Raw genomic sequence first — 19,627 nt, 5'->3', positions numbered from 1 at the left:
ACTGAGGAAAATTGGAAAAGTGCTGCTCATTTCAATGAAAAGCTCTTAGGACTATGTTGGCAATGATGACGCCAGCTGCTGAATAGTGAAGCTTCTGATTTTCAATGAATATGCTCCTATATAACTGAGTGTAGAGTATTTGAGCTGGAACTTTACTTTATATTGCATTTCATATGTTCTTCTAGTTTGTCATTTAAAACAACTTTTCAAATTCTTATTTCATAAAATGCTACAAATGTCTTCTACAAAACTGTTAACAGAGTATCACGAAGTCATTTTTTCTGCACATCACACAATTTGAATAGCTCCGGCATCACGTATTTATCTAATTTGCTTAGTTTATTTAGCTTAAGTGTTTGTCATTTGAGGTGAGGAATGTAAAATGCATTGTTGACTTGCCACAAAGAAGGCCTCACAATTTCAGCTAAAGTAAATCTTAAAGCTGAATGCACATTATGCTGGGCGAGCTAAAGGATTTTAATTAAATTTATATGTTGCATGCCAGATTGGCTGCGGCCTGGCCAGGGCTTTGTCTCAATTTGCACGCAAATTGACCAAAGCATTTTAAAAATAAAAAATAAATAAATTAATATATCAATATACAAAGTGTATCGAATGGATTTTCAATCAAATTGAACAGAGAGAGACGGAGTCAGAGAGAGAGAGAGAGAGATGGAACCGCCCGCTGCGCCCTGCCAGACGCACATAAAATTGACATGTTTCGAGGCGCCGAGCAGATTCTATATAATTTCGCATGTAAAAAGAAAATTCTCAAACGAAAATCAGTTAAAACGTGTATTGCATAATGGGCGTGGCATGTGAGGAGGCGGCTGTTGCTGCTGCTGCTGCCTTTTCAATGAACTCACGGCGCGACGCATTGTTGCTGTTGTCGCATGCAACAAATTGTTTCAATTAACTAAATTAAATTTACACTCCTGCAGCTTCACGACCAACAACAATTGCACATATTGAATGCATTTTGCTGAACGTGACATGACACTGACAGATAGAAAATGAAACGAAGAACCAGCAACGGTACAAAAAGTTACGCCCCCCGCCGCCCACACACCCCGTGTCAGTTGACGAAAACGAAATCCGAGATACTCTGGAGGCAAATGAAAATGGCAAACATGTTGCATGCGGAAAATGCTACGGAAAACACATTCATGACATGGAAATTTATAAAAATTAACTGCCAAGTAGATGGCGAGTTCAGTTTATAAGGGGTGGTCACTAAAGAGGCTCTGCACTGAGAGAAAGTTAACTGATAAATATGGTATAGATACAGAGACTAAAGGAAATAAACACACTGTGATAAAGCATAACTTAAATTTAAACATTTATGCTTAATAAATAATAAAAAATTATTTTTTAAAAAGTAATATTTATTATATTTGCACGTCAGAGTTATGTAATCTGATTTGCTTAAAAAACATATACAAACAAAAAACAATTTTTTAACAAATTACTTTCTTATACATGCTAAGTGCTTTATACACATGTATATAAAATATTTAAAAATATATAATTATGTATACAAGATTTCGCTATAATAAGTTAAGCTACTTAGCATGTAGTAAACATATAGTTGAGATTGTCTCAATATGAGTTAATATAAGCATAATATATTTGGAATAATCTTAATGCTGCCTTATTATTCTCACAGTGGAGTTGAAACATTGTAGCGACACGGCAACATTGTTCGTCAATATCAATTATGCGTTCAAATGAATATTGAAGTGTAGCCGCATGCCTGCCCAACTCAATGTCCACCCACTCGCGACAATAACAACAGCCGTTCAGCCGAGAACAACACCACAAAAGCCACCGCTGGCCATCAACCAGGCAAACCAACCACCCACACAGTCAGGCGGGCAGGCGAGCAGGCGGTTGTTGAGGATAGCTCATCAGCAGGCGCTGGCGAAAAATTGGCAATTGTACAAAAGTGTTAACACGGCGTCGCATCCTGCAGACTGACCACAGAACAGGCTGCCTGCCAGCCAGCCAGCCAGCCGCCTTGGACACATCCATCAATGCCAACAGATTTAATCGCCATTTAAATTGTACGAACTCGAACTGGGAGCTGGGAGTCGTCGACGGAGTGTGTGTGCTGCATTTACTTAAGCGTGTTATCAGCGTAAAATAAATCTCTATAGAATGGTCAGACAGCTGTCTGACCGTCGCTGGGTCAGCCCGCCCGTTCGACTAGCCTATCTGTTTAGTGTTTTCCAATCAGTGGCCCCGGGGCTAGCAGATTGGTCACGTGTCGGCGTCCTGGTCAATGGTCAGCAGTGAGTGTGACATGCGTCGCATAATTGCAATAAATTAGAAATTGTTGAAGGCCTGCAACAATGTTGAATTGTATTGTTTGCTTAAATTCTCTGTCTGACTTAATTTACCTGGCTTAGATTCTATGGATGCAGCTACTCTTCTTCAGTCGAAGCAGACCTCGTGAATTACTACGAAATTAATGTAGCATCGCGAAAGGAAGCGCACACAATTAAGACGTAGCGAGATCTGCAATACATACATAAATTAGTACAATGCAAAGCAAGAGTCGCAAGGAAGTTATAATAATCAAATTTTACGATTTTCCTGCAAGTGCACGCGGCTGGAAATTATGCGTATTGCAAGACAATGCGTAGAACTTTCGGCTTAAATGCGATTCCAATTCCACTTCCAGTTCCAGTTGCTACGCCTCTGCGTCCATCACGGAAGCAGGGCGCGGCAATAACAGTAAAAACCAATTGGCAATCATTAGTTTTTATAACACAAGACATTCTTCGTTGACTTTCGATTTGTGGGCCTTTTCATTTTTTTTTTTTGCGTATCCTGGAATGAAAATTCATTTTCACTTGTCCCAGTCGAATATAAAAGCGAAGCGCAAGTCAATCACAGGCAGAAATTTGGTCAAAACGGAAATGTGTCGCAGTCTCAACGTAATTGTGGGTGGACACAGCACCAAATTGGATGTCGAAAAGTTGTGTTGCCCTAGGAGTTACGACTGTCTATGAGGGCGTTCCAACCATTCGGCTATTGCGTCACAAGTATCTTACTTTTATATTAACTTTAATTTTCCCAGACCGTCGCTACTTTCTTAGACGCAGAGTGCTTTTTCAATTGAGATGGCACTTATGTGCAAAATATCGATTGACGATAGACTAGCCTCTAATTGGATATCTCTTGCAACTTGTAAACCGTTTTTTTAATAGTCTTATTACATTACTTGTAAATCTTATTGCAATATTTGATTTTTAATTTAATTTTTTAATTTTGATGATATTTATCAATAATATCGATACTTTTTGGAGCTTTTTAACGAAACTATTGGTTGCCTAATTGCGATTTGTACCACAAATATCCTATTTCTATCGATATTTAAATTCACTGTACCCAAAATCAGTTTTAACAATGGCTATCTTACACTATCGATACTTATTGACGATTCGGTTTAAAACTTGTTCTTGCACGTGAGCATTGGCATCTATTAATGATTATCTAAATAACTGAAAATATCAATAAAACTATTTCATAATGGATGTTTGCCGTGCTTGCATGAGTAGTTCACATACCTTAGTAGATATATTTTGCGATCGGCCATTAGCTGATTATGAGTTCAGTCTGGCGGAGATGCTCAACGAGCTGGTGGACTTTAAGGTAGATCGTGATGATAAGCTGCCTCAGAGGATTTGCGTAACTTGTGGCTTAAACGCCCAAATCGCGTTTAAATTTAAACGCAGATTCCAATTGAGCCATCAGTTGCTCTGCATGAAAGTCATGGAGAAACCAGAGGACGTCGCTGTGCTGGACACAGAGACGACTGACGAGGTGAAGGAAAATATAAAAGATTTTGAGTCCAAATCCGACTTGAAACATAAGCGTAAACTGCATAAAAAACAAAGGACCAGATGCGAGAAGCTAATTAAGGAAAGATCATTAAATGATTGTAAAGACGTAAAAGACTACGCCAATGATTTGGATCAAGCCGAGCGCTCAACGTTGGATGATGCTGAGCCTAGAAAGGCCCACCGATATCCCCTGCGCCAATCCAGACGGAAGCCAGCGCTCAACTACAACGAGAAACTCGCCAATCCCGTCGAACTGCGCAGTAGGCTGCGCAAGTTCAAGTGCGATCAGTGCACAAAATCGTTTACCTCCAGTCAAAACCTCAAGAGACACCAAATAAGTCATGATGGAAAGCGCAACTACAAATGCCTGCATTGCCCGAAAACCTATCACAAGCAGTCGAAGCTGCAGAGGCACATCAAGAGCCATAGCCAAGATCATCGTCACCTGTGTGGTCAGTGCTCGAGAGCCTTCAACTGCCGGTCGGACCTGATCATCCACATTCAGACCCACAGCGAGGCGCGCCCTTTCGTCTGTCCCTACTGCCAATTCGCATTCAAGAGCTACTTTCATCTCTATAGACATTTACGGAATCACTTGGGTCAACGCCCCTTCAAGTGTGAAGCTTGTAACAAAAGTTTCACAACTAAATGGAACCTTAAATCTCACATGAATACTCCCAATAGGTGTGCAGCTCAGAAGAAATTAAATTTAATGTAAATTGGTATTTAAATATAAAAATGTAAAAAATTAATTTAAGCTATCAGATAATTTTAGCAAGTAAACTAGGTAGCTCTCTTTCAATTCTCAAACTGAAAGTTATATATATATATATTATATTATAAAAAATTTAGGTTAAGTAATAATAATAATTAAATGTTCATGTATAAAATATATATATAGTTCTTGTTGAACGAGTTGAAATTATGTTAAGTGTAAAGTTTAAGAATTAAACAAAATTGATTTTTTACAATTTTTGTTTATGACCATATGCTAAATATATAAATATTATAGGAATTCAGATTATCCAACTGTAAAAACTCAGAAAATTATTGTTTATAACCATTTTCACTTAAAACTGTGTTCACTTTAAGACAGCGAAACAGTTAAGTTTCAATAATTAAGAAAATAGCTCTAAAAATGTGTTAAAAACAAAGCCTAACAACATATGATTAAATTTTGTTGACTCCGGGATGAAACTAGACAAAATTTCAACAAAAATTATTTAAGGTTCAATAATAACTTATTAATTATTAAAAAGTCTTAAGGTATCTTTAAAAGAAAATCCGTGTCTCTATAAAATTTTTTTTTTATTTTCAATTTAAAATTTGACCAAAAAATTAAATGATGCCGCTAATAAAATTTTGAAATCATTTGAATCAGCAATTTTTAACTCTAGGAAAAGTAACTTTCTGGTAACTAAATTCATCAAACTTATAATGAATCAAAAATTCTGATATTGCCCATTCAAATTTTCAAGTAAAACTGGAAAATTGGTACAATTTTGATTGACTTTTTATAGATAAAAGTATTTACATCTAGGAAGTAATATACATTTATTTTATGCTTATAGATAAGCATATAAAATACAAATATGTATAAAAGTATAAGTGTTATATATAGCAAACATTAAATTTGACAAACAATTCATCTACAGCTTATTGTAAGCCTCGACCAAGTTAATTAGTCTGAAATAGAGAGAAATATATATGTGTTAGCGCTGTCCAGCCTGTCCTTAATATAGAATCCTAATAACCAAGCAAAACCACATTAAGTTACCAGAAACCATTTGATTATCGAAGCATTGATCGATATCTAAATGGCAATCAATCAAATTCGAGATTTGCAGAAGCAAGGCCAGTTATTATGGGTCTTTCGTCATGCTAGGCTGACTTGCACCCTTTGCTGCTCGTGTGACACCCGAGCACATGTCAATTTGTGGATTGAGGGGGGTTTTGTGCTGGGAAGACAACTTTCTTCTTGACAGGCCCATTCGCTCTTGGCAACGAGCTGCAACGCCCAATGTGTTAAACCTATCCATTAATATTAATAGTCTATTGCCGGTTAGCGGTGCGTGTTGTACGTGACTTTTCCGTAACCCTTTCCAAAGATATGTATCCACACACACATACCTATGTCTTTGGCAAGCTTCGGCGTCGCTGTTAACCTTATCGTTTGATTTGTAGACATTTTATTGCTTTATTGATGCATTCTTATGAAAAGCGCAGCGTTTTCTTTGATGGATTGTTTGAATCTTCGGGTCGGCCCCGACCTCTGCACCCGTCGTACCTGAGCCCTCGACCCTGGGGAAAATCCGTCAGCAATTTTATGCTGGTAGACCACCGCACACGCAATTCGCCTTGGGAAACTTTTTCTCTTTTTGTCAAAATTCTTATTTTGATTGGCACTTAGCAGCCGTAAAGGGGTGAGAAACCCAAACGAGATGTTGCTTATGGGAAAGTCTAATCAGCGCAGCAGTAAACTCTTCAAGACACGCAATGTTTGCGTAGGCTTTAAAGAAAATGGAAGGAGTACTTCAGTTGAAAATGCCCTTTTATGGGGGTCGAGATATTATAGAAGAGTAGACATACTGAGCTTTGTTTGGCTGAAAAATGTTATCGATACTTATCAACTTCGATAACACGTAGTAATATGAACTAGATCTTATCTGCATGAGAAGTTACTGATATCAACAACAGTAAAGAGATGTCAAAGTAAAGAGATGTTAAAAATATATAGATCATACGCAGCCTGAAAACAAAATCGGAATATCGATAATAATCGATTTTAATCAGATAGAGTGGCTTAAAGTAGAGTAAGTATGTAAGTATGAATGGATAAAAGAAATTTCTGATACCAATCGGAATATCGATACTTATCGATAGACTCTAATGTCTGCAAATGACGATAAATAAGTTCCTAGGAGAAGCAACGGCGAGTCATCGGAATATCGTTAGCTGCACATTTAGTTGGGCGCAGAGGTAGTTTTTGAGAGCTGTAGGAATACAGAAAATTATCGATTTTGTTGATTGGCTGGAAATCAATGAAGATAGCTTTGGCAAGGAATAAGTTTTTAACTGAATCTAAATATAAATATATCATATAAATATCTAAATATAAATATGTCAACAAGCACAAATATTAATAAGAATATCGATAAATATCGATTTGATTGACTAGCAGGAAAATTATGTAAATTTGCTAAATTGACTGTCAAGGCTATAGCGACTTTTCTGGTAATAAGTATATATAAATATGTATACCCAAATGCCCTATATAACTCTGGGTATACACTACCAGAATACCCGTCCAATTACTATTTCAGCAGGGTATATTGGAAAAAAAGAAGCAGGAAAAATGATAAAATTACAATTTATTATATTATGTAAATAGAGTTAATAGCTAAAAAAAGCACAACTTTCAACTGTACTTAAATTTTATGTTATTTTTTCTAAAGCGTCTCAAGTATGCCAGGACGAAGGACAAATTATGCATAGTAAAGTCCAGGGCGTAAACTCGAGGGTGCTCTCTAAGCCACTAATAAATTACTAATGCTCACCTCCTCGGCAAAGTTTTGCACAAAAATATTAAATTTTACGAGCTTAATTTGTGTGTTTCGTGCCGAGCTTAAGGACGGCTGTTGTCCTGGACAACAGGAGCTGCGAAAACAATGTCAATTACAGCCCGATTGAAAAGTGGGCTGGCAAAAAGTTGTTGTTGTTGTCGTTGTTGTTGTTGCACTGGCAGATCGCATAAACCAATTTTATTGGTGGAGCAACCAAAAAGCCGACAACGTCGAGAACGACGCTGACGATGCCATTGAACTAATCTCCTTAGCATTAGATGGCGAGCTCCTTGTCTCTATGCCCAACCTGAGGGTTTATTCATATTTCAAAAGGCAACTTTGCGCGACTCGAAAATGACGTCATTAAAGTTTACGATTCTCTCCTTCTCCTCTCTCTCTCTCTCTCTCTCTCTCTCTCTCGCTCTTTCTCTGTGTGAGCCGTAAAGCATGCTCTGCTATTTTGTAATAAAGGGTATTTCGCTAGCATGCACTTTGAAATGCCCATTGTTGTTTTTAATACCCTGCAACATGTTGAATAACGGGAGTTTAGAGTGTCAAGTGATCAAGGTAGACGTGGTAGACCTCATTGAGTACACATATTCTGAATCTGTCTGCTCACTGTCTGTCTATCTGCAGATAAAATGTTATAGGCTTTCATGAAATCGCTTAAAAACTTGATTAAGCTTCACTTATTCTTCCTTATCTTACACTTTCACTGAGCTAAACTTAAATTTGGTATAAACATAAATCAAAAGTGAAAACAAATGAGAACTTGCTCGCTCTCTAGATATCTGCTGCAATATAGTTTTGAGGCAACAGCTCCTACAGAGTATCTGCTAGTCGTGCACACGTAATTACCTGCCTTTTTGGGCGCCCAGACAAGTGCATCATAGATCTATAGATCTTATGTGTGTGCGGCTGTCGCTGTTGGTGCTAAAATCAACAAAAGTCAACCCGTAAGATAAAGCGCGCATTTCGGGGCTGCCAAAAACTTTGCATATTAAATGTCATTTGGTAAAGTGGAATTAAGGAACGCGCCCAGCTCTCAGCTCCCAGCTAGCAGTGCCCAGGCAAATGCTGTCACAGCAAATTATGCTAGAAATGCGTCTGTCAAGGATGCGGATGCGGCTGCGGATGCGTGTAGGTTGCATCCATTGAGCCATAAATGAAAACTAAACAAGATTTTGCTGCAAATTTTATGAGCCAATTTTAATGAAGTTGCACAAGGAGCAGTAGAAGAAGAGCTGCAAAATTTTTGATGAATGTCGACACGAAACAGACAAGTTTATAAATTATGCCAAAGCAGTTAAGAGGGTGCATGAAATAAGAGATATGCGTGTAAGTATGAGAGGCAGACAGCTAAGTTTTTTGATTACAAATTCTCTAATTATAGCAAGTAAGAGTGCTATAGCAGGAAGTGCGCGACTTGAAGATACCCTGCAACAGATCTTGATCCACACTGAAGCAGCAGCTGTTAGATCTAATAGAGCTTTTGGCTACTTGTGTGCACACATGCATATGCATACACGTATGCAGAAATACATGCGCCATCTATTGTTAGCTTTATGCAGCTGTTGCACTTGCTCCTCCGGCCTTACCCATAGCCAGTCAAGCAAGTTATTGAATAATTTCGTTTCTAGATATTGTTTTTTTTATGATACATTCAATACATAATTATGACAATCGACTAAGTGAATATACCAAATTAAAACTCTCTACTATTGGAAACATGATTTTTGTTTTTAGCTTTATTGAGAATGAATAGAGGTCCTCAATACTTAAAAACATTTATTAGCTGTGTATTCACTACTAGAATCAAAAGGTCAAATTTAGTATCTCTAGCTTGCATAGAACTAAAGTTATGCCTAAATAACCAAGACCATAAATCTATTCTTATTGATAGGAAAAAATCGATTGGTTATCGAATAAAAATATTATTATATGACGTAGGGTATACAAGAACATATTCTGAAAATTTCTAGTCTCTAGACTTGTTAGTCCACGAGATTGCAGCATTCAAAGCGAGGAACATCATTAACCAGCTCAAGAACACATACACCTTATAAAATCTGACTAGCTTGCTTTTAGCTGCCCAAAACCTATGCACCCTAAATGCCCGTTTTCATTAGCTTCCAGGGTATAGACATTCTTATTTTCATTATGTATACAATTGTGTTCACAGGACTTCGACCTTTGTCACGGTTGTTAGGACCACACAACTTATAGGAACCCCAATTAGTGGTATCATTAGCGGTTGGAGCAAACGTTCTAGATTTCATGCTCCATTAAAAGATCAAGTACAAATTCAATAGCTGCAGAGCATCAGTTGGAATCTAATTAAATTAGAAATCAAAAGAAACTTCACATGGAGCTCTTACCCAAGTAGCTCGACGAGCTGCCTACGCAGCCGAGTGATGGGCCCGCGGACTCTCCGAATTGAATAGAGCCCTCGGAATTGGGCTGCTTAGAAGCGTGACGATATCCATTTGATGTTGAGCCGTGACGAGAGAGTGTCAAATCAACATCATTATTCATTATCAAATAAATTACGAGATCTGTGGCAAGCCGAGTGCTTCGCTCAGACATTCGTATACTCGTATTTCATTAAATTGAACTTCTCTTTGTGAAGGGGTTCATAATATGTTTTAACAAAGCAATCAATATCGCAGCCATAATTAAATAAAACTAATGATGCCACTGACAGAGTGCAAAGGGCCTAATGATCTAAGCCAGCTTGTGATCAGCTAAGGTTATGCTTTCTTATCACATGACCATTAGAAGATCTTTAGCAGTCAAATCTTTAGACTAGTTTTCATTAACTAAATAGTTAGAGTGCTCGAGAGAGAGGTTGCTCTGTGATATGTGGTAGAAGAATGAGGTTAGATTGTCAGAGTGAGGTTATGTGTGCTATATATATATATATATGGCTTAAATGTCAAGCTATATATGATGTATTGCATGAATAAATCGATAAAAATGTGATATACTGAAAAAGTAAGGTTATGTTGGAGAAACAATTAAAAAATTAAATTAACAATTAAAAAATCTAAATAAAATAAAATAAATTAAAATAAATATAAATTGAGGATATATATGGCCCGTTAACAGAATTGGAGATATGTTCCAAAGTCTGAGATTAGATAACTTTACAAAAAGTAGGGTTATGTGTGCTCCTCCTTGAGTTTACATTTTGCTAGTTACATTTACAAGCATCCACACGCATTCACACACAAACGCATACAAACACAAACACCCACTCGTTCCTCATGCTTCGGACAGGTTTTTATGTAGCGTAACTAAACGTTAATTTATAGCCAAAAAATGCTCAACTTTCTCTCTCTTTAGGCCTTCTGCTTGAGTCCGCCCAGTTTGGGAATTAAAAACAAATTAACACGCTAACAAAAAAGTATATATATAATAGAGAATTGGAGTTTCTTGGTGGGTGCGTCGCTAGCTTTGCGTGTGTAGCCAAGTGAATTTTACAACTCCGTCGTCTTTTATCTAATTGAGTTTATACTTTTCTGTTGGGCTTCGCATCGGCTGGTTTGTCTTAATGTTAATGCGCTCGTAAAACATGCGCAAAAATTGAAAGCAATAAAACGCCGACGGGCAAACATTGAAAATTAAAATAAACACATTAAACGAGATGCCTTGCAGGCGATAACAAGAGTAGGCTGCCAAAATGCACACATGCCCCTCGTACGTACAGCGACACAATAAATCAAACGAAGCGTAAAGCGTGTTTTATAGTCAGTTTATAATTTACATGCCATATTACATATGCACAGGTCCTGTAGCTAAAAACAAATTTTAATGGCCTCTGGCGCGAAAATTGCATTTAAACTTTTTAAGCCTTAATTAAACCTATCGGAAACAGAATTGTAACTATCGATGTACTTGCTCGAAGGCAGTAAGACAGTCACAACGAAATTTCGTTAAGTTTGCATATTGTCAAATTTCATAAAAGTAAATATATGTATTAATATGAATCTTAATTTTGTATAATTTTCTTTGGTTAAACATTAATAATTTCGATAAATATTGTGAAGTAAATATAAGTATCTATACACCTTATCGCTTCCAATTAGACACTCACGCATATATATAAAAGAAATGACATTCGCTAGAAAGCGTCGACACGCATTGCGTATTGCGAAATTTAACTTCAAATACTAAGTAGCTTTTGCCAAATAGGCTTTAAGAAAGCGAACGTATTTATTAAAAGCAAACCTATGTTACGCAATCATTTGCTGTGCTCATCCATGCCAATGCCCGTGAGTCTTTATGCATTTGTACTCGTTCCATACGTACCAAATGCTTGACATTAAGAAAACAAACAGAACTACTCGAGCGTTCAGGAAAATATGTCATTACGAGAATTATGAAATAGCAGGGAGAAACACTTAGCAGTAAATGAAAAATTATACATACGTATGTTGACAACAGGACACGCCGCCAAACAAACATACACATATTGCGAGCAGGCCATAAATTAGCCCGCATGCCGGCATCAGGTGGGTACGCAATGATTGCAGGACAGCAGACAGATGGGCGCTGGAAGCAGTGTGTGGGAGGGAGCCCGGGGCGCAGTCTCCCCATATACGAGTAGTTTCCGTCCGGGTAGGTGGTAAAAAATGCGTAGCGGTAGTTGCTGTCAAGTCATAAAACAAAGTGCTGTTGTGTCTACAAATGATTTGGCTTATTCGTGCAGAACAAATCGTACGTCATTTGTTGGGCCACTAAAAAGTTAAAGTTAGCCCTGTGCCACCGGCCCTGCTCCTGCTCCTGCCCCTCCTCTGCTCCGCCTGTGCACATTTCTATCTGTGAACAATTGCGCAATTAATGTTCGAGAATTATGTGCGTGACAGCCACAGACAGACAAGACGTCGTCGCCGGCGTCACTGATAGAGCCATAAAAGGTTGCCTTCAATATCCAATGCACTGGGCTTTTCGTGCCATTTTACGGCTTTACACATGGGCCATATTGCCGCGACCCCGCTAACTCTGCTCCCGCGCTCAGTTTATGATCCATGCAGACAGCGCCTAAGTCGCCCAATTCTCGCATGTGGCAGGCGCCATTGGCATCGCTTTGCCAAAATGAAATCATAAATTTATAATTAATTTGCATATGCATGCATTTCTTCGCTCTATACGCACATCTATTACCATGCCAAATTGGCATCATGGCTCAATTTTAATGGGCTTTTGGAGGGCTCGACATATAGAAATTGAAATTAATTTACGAGCGCTTAAAACTAATGAGTTCCCTTTTGGATACCCTGGAATCCATGGGAACGTGCAGGAGTCGTTAGCTCTATGAGTATGCAGTGTATATATATACTCTATATATTCTTGATCAACAGCTGAGTAGGTCTAGCTACGTCGGTTGGTTGATCTGACTGGATGAATGCAGTTATGTCGTTAACTATAATAGTTCAAGACTTGAAATGTCTATTATTTATATATATATATTCGGTATACAACACTAACTTATATGTTTTTCTTCGATAACTCATCATAATTTCTTTTATTATCGATAAAAATCGATTTGTAATCTTTATTTATTTTTTAATGTTTTAAATTCTATTAAAGATAGTCTATGCTTGGTTTCTATGTAGCTGTGATCAATAAATTATATATTATAAGTATTTCCGACTAAAGATAATTTATTCTAATTCCTAAAAAGAGTGCCATATTTTCAATTCAATTGAGATTCTAAAAGCAAAGTTCATTGAGAATGGATAATACAGAAATTCAATCAGGAAAGACGCTAAACGCAAGTAACCCCAGATTAATGGGTAGCTCCCAGTCGAACAGTCCTCTCCTGCCTTAAGTGTTGTCTCTAATATCATTAACATTTTTGGCCTCAATTTCAAGCATTTATATGCATTTTATAGTGTTTTTAATTATGCACAAAAATAGTTTATATTAATGGCTGCCAAGGCAGTAAAACATATATGCATTGGGTATGCATATCATGTATTTATGCTATAGCATTACCTATGCTAGCTTCAATATTTTCGTTGACAGAAAGATAGAGAGTTGTCAGAGATATAAACTGTATTTGAGAGTTGCCAAAAGTCGGCAGCAGAACACGTCAAAAGCACTTTTATTGTTGTTCATTAATTTTAATGTTTGCGCAACCTGCGTGCAATCTTGAAGCCGAATTGAATTGAATTTGAAGTGGCCGATGTCGAGAGTTGGGGCACATCAGCTAAACAGCTACTAAAATGCTACGTCTGGGCCGCACGATAAAGCCAGAAGCCAATGAAGCTAAGTGCGGTTATGAACCCTTTTCGCATTTGGCTAAAACAACAAAGGGCCAAAACAAAATGGGTGGCAAATGGAATTGGAGCTGCACAAGGCGCTGACAATAGAAGCTGGCTGGCTGGCTGGCTGGCTGTGGCATTTGCGTACAGAGAAGCTGAAGCGCTTTAAGACTTTAAGCTCGAGTTCAATAAACCCGCTGGCCAAAACAATGGCCATGCATTTGGCCGAATTGATGTGCGGCAAACATGCAACGAAAGCAACTGCCGCAATTAAAATGCAACGTTTATTTATTCGATTATTAGTATTAATGCTAAATAACGACAATTGTCGCTACAAATGCAATTGGCCACCCTCGAGCGATGCTGCCCGCATGTCGTTGCAGCAAATGGGACATATTTTCATACATCAAATAGATCCCTTGTACACATCCCTGCTACAGTTGGGCCACCTGAATCAGCAGGCCTCAATAACGAACGCAATGTCTTGTCAGCGAGTACCTGTATCAATGTCAGCCCAGCAGCCCAACATATGTGCGTGAGCATTAGCAGGAGGCGTAGCTGGGGCGTTAAACTAATGCACGTTCGTCCATCTGTATGTCTGTCTGACTGTCTGTCTGGCTGTCCCTCTGTCCTGCGCGCAGCCATGTAATTTGTTATCCAACAATTTATAATTGCATCAAAATACACACGCAACACATGCCAGCCCGGGCAGGCTAAGCTAGCTGAGACGCCGACGACTATTCAAAAAATTATTATGAAAGCAAACATACATGCTGCTCGACTCTAGACTCTCGACTCTCGACTCTCTCTTGTGGCTCCCCTCTTCAGAACTGTCCGATACAATTTTATGCTATGTTTAACATTTTGTACATTTTTCGGTTGTGGTTGGCCCCTGTTGGCTGCTCTCGTTATTCCTGCTGGTTCTAATTTAATTTTGGACTTGACTTGCGTTGGTGTTGCGCTTCACTTTTAGTTGATTTATGAATTTCGAAATCAATTTGACAACTAACTCGTAAGTCGCAAGGGCACATTAGTTATAATAGTTATGCATTGGACGGTATATTCTTGGACAGTTGTAAATTGTTTATATTATATAATTCAAGAGTCGCTCTCAAGTTGCCACTTGGAAATTTGCTAAAATTTGTGGCTGTAACTGCAACTGTCTCTGTTAGTTATGCTCTTTGACGTTTACACGTTGTGACAGGCATTCGAAATCTATTTAAAATGCCACCCCCAACTTTGTTTTGATTAAAAACGAAATCCCACGCGCCATCAAAACAAACACAAAACAATTCACTTAACTCCGGAACTTAGGCGCTACTTAAAAAATTTCAACTCAAATCGAGAAAAAAGCATCAAATAATTTCAAGGCGTGACGAAACATGTTGAAATGCACCGCCTCTGATCGACAGCGACTTGTGCGGAAACCAGCGGCCGGGACGCGTGCATCACTCCGGCTGGTCGGTCTGGTCTGGTCTGGTGCACGTTTTTCTACTCTGACAACTCAACTGACGTATTACTCAACGGAGGGGAGTTGGCGTGTTGTGGGTGTGGGCGCGCGTTGCGCCTTTGGCTATGCCTGCCACAACTAGTCCAATGCAGCGACTCACACGGCGACATCATCAATCTAAAAAATGTTGAAAAATCTCAGTGGCTGTTGCTTGGTTGCCAGGGGATGGGGACTCGCCGCACGGAACAGGGGTTTCTGGTATTTTGGTATTTTTAAAATGCATGTTAAATGTCCATGCCTTTCGCTTTTCAGCCCGATTTTTGATAGAGTGGCAAAGCATTTCATGGGAAAGTGTTATAATTTCAAATGATTCGTTCAGACTCAGGCAATGTAATTGATTTCTGTAAGCGGACTGCGAATTAGATTTAATTTTTCTATAAGTGGGCGTGTTGACCTGAAAACTCTTGTCGGATAGCTAATAAGAAAGCTGTCTGAAGGCGCTGAAACTATGAGAATTGCATAGAACGGCCATGGAACGAGAATGGGCACATTGGCCAAGCAAGCTGTAAGCATGCACACTCTTTAGCTCTAGCTTTATATATCTAGTATAAAATCGTAATATTTTCTAGTTTATTAATGAAACTAACACTGGATATAGCAACAGGATTGCCCAGTCAATGGTTCGCCTAGCAAAACTAATTACACAGCAAGAGTTTACCCAAAATGAACCGAAAAGCTGAAAGCAGCAGCCGCAATCAACGGCGAGGAGTAGACGCAAAAAAGGCAGCAACTACGACAGGAGCTGGTGAAGCCAACGAAACCACTCGACATGTCAGCCGAAATAGAAATGGCGCCGTGGAGCGGGTCTAACTTTTTGGAGTGACATGAAAAGGACATGTCACACCGTATGCGCACATTAAGTGTAGCCACAATTTATCAAGCCGCATAAATCTAAATGGAGTCTGGGCGAGTTGGCAGTCGCTTGGGCTGCATGGGCGCATCAGAAAGTCAAAAAGCTAATTTGCATTTAAAAGGACAGCAGCAACGGAGCGGACCAGACCAGACCAACAATGCTGCTGACGTCGCCGCCATCGCCTGGCCATGCATGCAAAATATTTTAAGCAATATTTTCAATTTAATAAGCCAAGATAAATGAAGGGCAACAGAAGATGTGTGGGAAACGAACTGAAATTTATATATATATATTTTGCTAAGGCACACTCTGAGTTGGCATATGTGGCCCGTGTCCATGTGCTTATTTGCATAGTTTGGCAAGCTTTGGCAATTTTTGTCAATATGCCATGCACTTCATCAAACTAGACTCTGGGGCCGGGCTGTGCTGCATCGATAAGACGTCCTTTGTGTGGCAACTCTTTGGCTTTGGTGGCTTACAGCAAAAATGAGCTAAGTTAAATTACTTTGCATATTTAGTCACAATTGATGGGAGACGCTTTAAAATTGAATTTGGCTCTGATGCATAAATAAGCCGGCCGAGAATTCATAACATTATATTTTACAATTTATCAAGTAATTCGATTTGAAAGAACTTGAATTTGCAGCCTGATGCCATATTGATGGCCCGTTCGGGCAAATTAGCCCGTAATCAAATAAGTTAACGAGCAGTAAACAACTGACAATTGATGCATATAATTGCACTTGCCGACAAAATTCAACAATTGGCAAAATATTCAAACCTAATTACGCTGCGAGACAGTGCGACGAGGAGTTGTATTGCCAAATTACCATCTCAGGGCTGAGGGCCGAGGGCCGAGGGCCGAGCTTGCGGTCGCAACTGAAATGCAATGGTGCGTGCCACGAATGGGCAGCCAATAGAGCAGAAAGCACAACTCAAGTGGCCACAGGACACAGGACACGGGACACAGTCCATAAGAAAATCGCTGAGGCGTAACGTCATTTTGTAGGCGTCGACCAAGACGGACACACATTAGTTGTAACGCAAGGAGCTTGGCAATTTGATTTTTCAATCGCTGCTAATTAGGCTTGAGTCCAAAAGCCATTGACAATTTGTCAGCCATGGCCATGGCCAGCATTATCGTTCCGTTGCACAGTTTGCGTAATAACTGTGATAATCACAGCGATGACAACGATAATTTGCACACTCTCGTGTGTAGTTACTGCAATTTGGTTTGCAAATTATTCATGAATCATGTCCTTAAAGCTTTAAGGCAACCCTTTGAAAGCCTATTAACAATTTGCACAGCCAACACATTGGCTACTGCACCTTCTGCTGTCTAACCTTACTTATTTTTTTTTATTTTTGGTTTCCTTTCTGCTTGCCTGTGCAAGTGACAGCTGTCAGTGGCATTTCACATACAGCTGGCAGGAGATGCTCCTGTCAAGCTGACAGCCTGTTGCTTAACGTGGCTTACGCCTGCAGCAAAGTCTTCCATTTGGATTTTTGCACTTCTCAGCAATATAGCCATGCTGACATCTTGATCAAATCAGTGTTCCCTATATATATATATAAGGTATAACATCTCTCTCTTCATGCTTCGTCCATGCCTATTTCTTTCTTCTATTGGCACAATGCCTTTGCCTTTGCAGCTCTAGTTTCTGCCCCCGCTGTTGTGTGGCCTCGCCCTCTTTTGGCAGCACAATGCCAAGTGCGAATGCAACAAATGTCATTAAAAACGTGACATAAAAAAATATTTTATACTTGCATCTCTGGCAGAACTTAGTTCTCTTCATGTGCATGCATTTATTCTACCCTGTTGTGGGTGCAATGAGGTAGCTTGAGCTGTGCATGTGACTTGAAATAAGTTCCATGTGCTTATAGTAACTATACACAGAATAAGCTATAGAAATACATAAGCTGCTGTTGAGAGAGTCAGCTGGACTATTTAATCTTCTATCTAGATAAAGCTTCCTTTAGTTAGCTTCGATTATTAGTTTGTAGACTCCACAGATACAGATATACTTAGCATCAGTTACATCTTAGATAAATCCTTGCTCAAATATATATTTTCTACAAGCAATTTCATCTAAACTCGAGCCATATGCATACAAAATTCTACGCATCCCTAGAGTTCTATACATATCTGCTTCTAGGATATATTAGAGTCCTTCCTTTGCTCATCTAGCGCACTTCTTGTGCAATGTATTTGGTTTCCTTGTGCACATTTTATGCGAATATATAAAATAAAAGCGCAAATGGCATTTCGCATGCGTTTTAAGGTTGAGGTTTGTTTGCTGAGGTTGAATGACCTAGGACAATAGAGTTATGCTTGGGGTAGTTACACAGCTGCCCGCTGTGCTGATTAAGGGCGTTTGCTTCTTAAAGAAGGGTTATTACGACACAAGGCCCCTTTGTGCGTTCGCGCTTCTGTGGCCCACTTCGATTGCCTTCCTTTCTAAGTATTGTGCTTCATTAAAGACGACGACGACGCTGATGACTTTGGCTCCTGAGCTTAACTGTACCAATGGCCACTGTCGATGCCAATTTCCGAGCAATTTTCGTGCAATTGGGCGCCCTAATGAGACCAGGTATTACGCCCAGCCAAGTCCCGGCTATCATAACGAATTTCCCACGTAACAATGCCCCAAAGTGAAATACCGAGGCCAAATGATTGGCGCAAGCCAACGAAGACGACGCCTGCTCATTGCCAGACGCCATCGACAGCCAGCTCGACGTCTTTGGGTATTCCCGAATGCAACAGCGGCACATTAAGTCGACTGGCAAACAGCTGCAATTTGACTTGGCTGCTTGTTGGCTTTTCTGGCTGCATATTAAATATAACACAAAATGCATATTAAATGGCATAAGCCACATGAACAGCCAGAGCGAAGGCTACCAAGCCCAAGACTCAATTTCAGTGTTGGCTTTAGTCAGGTGCTGCTGCTGCTGCTGCTGTTGTTGCAGTTGCTGCAGGGCAAACAAGTAGATATAGCTTCATATACTCTGTGAATGCCAATTCCCAGCAGCTTAGCTGTAAAACCTTTAAGACTTGACGTGTTGTAAAATTTTATAAGTTTAGCATTTTGGCTGCCAGACTAAAGAGTTTCTTGGAAAGGTTTCTCTACTTGGTCTGTAATTGATGCACATTAGAATTTAATGGAATATACGCAAGCAAAACTGTTATACTTGCAGTCATATATATTGCTTTAGCTATATTCATTATGCTTCAGCCACTCCCCACTCTCCGGCTGGCAGCTTAACAAATTTGCCACCCAACAGCCTCACGATTAAACATAAACAACTTTTGTTTACGCTCAGCTGCAATTGCTACGGCTGTGGCTCAACTCCTTCGAAATAAAATCCACACCGTCTAATTAAACAAACTCGAAAAGTCGACGTGTAACCGCCATAAATGAACATTAACTTGAAAATCATAAAAAGGAGTAAATGAAAAACTCTAGCCACGTTCTCGTCCTCGTCCTCGTCCTCGTCCTCGTCGTCTTTTGTACATAAACAAAACTCAGACTCAAATTTCATAGCATAATAAATGGCGCGCACTAGCGATGCACCCCCCACGCCCC

General features: G+C 39.3%; 1 protein-coding gene and 1 long non-coding RNA gene across 3 annotated transcripts; one reads left to right on the top strand and one right to left on the bottom strand.

Annotated features, from left to right (window-relative positions):
* Window positions 1–1,553: 1,553 nt before the first annotated feature.
* LOC111599249 lies at window positions 1,554–3,106 on the bottom strand. 2 transcript variants are annotated; one of them, XR_002751417.2, is made up of 3 exons: window positions 3,085–3,106; window positions 2,400–2,517; window positions 1,554–2,343 (listed from the first exon to the last, which is right to left on the bottom strand). It is a non-coding gene; the product is annotated as an uncharacterized LOC111599249 (long non-coding RNA). The 2 variants fall into 2 exon arrangements; XR_002751415.2 differs by lacking the exon at window positions 3,085–3,106 and adding an exon at window positions 2,589–2,815 and having other exon boundaries at window positions 1,556–2,343.
* A 322-nt stretch (window positions 3,107–3,428) lies between these two features.
* Window positions 3,429–4,617, top strand: LOC111599256 (zinc finger protein 425-like). The gene has a single exon (XM_023314856.2). The coding sequence runs from the start codon at window positions 3,535–3,537 to the stop codon at window positions 4,564–4,566; it is 1,032 nt and encodes a 343-aa protein (XP_023170624.2). The 5' UTR covers window positions 3,429–3,534; the 3' UTR covers window positions 4,567–4,617.
* The last annotated feature ends 15,010 nt before the right edge of the window (window positions 4,618–19,627 follow it).

Source organism: Drosophila hydei, unplaced genomic scaffold (genome assembly GCF_003285905.1).
Source record: "Drosophila hydei strain 15085-1641.00,03,60 unplaced genomic scaffold, DhydRS2 tig00000001-arrow-pilon, whole genome shotgun sequence".
Classification (NCBI taxonomy): Eukaryota; Metazoa; Arthropoda; class Insecta; order Diptera; family Drosophilidae; genus Drosophila; species Drosophila hydei.
The sequence above is the reverse complement of the archived record's forward strand: the minus strand, read 5'-3'. Positions and strand labels throughout refer to the sequence as shown.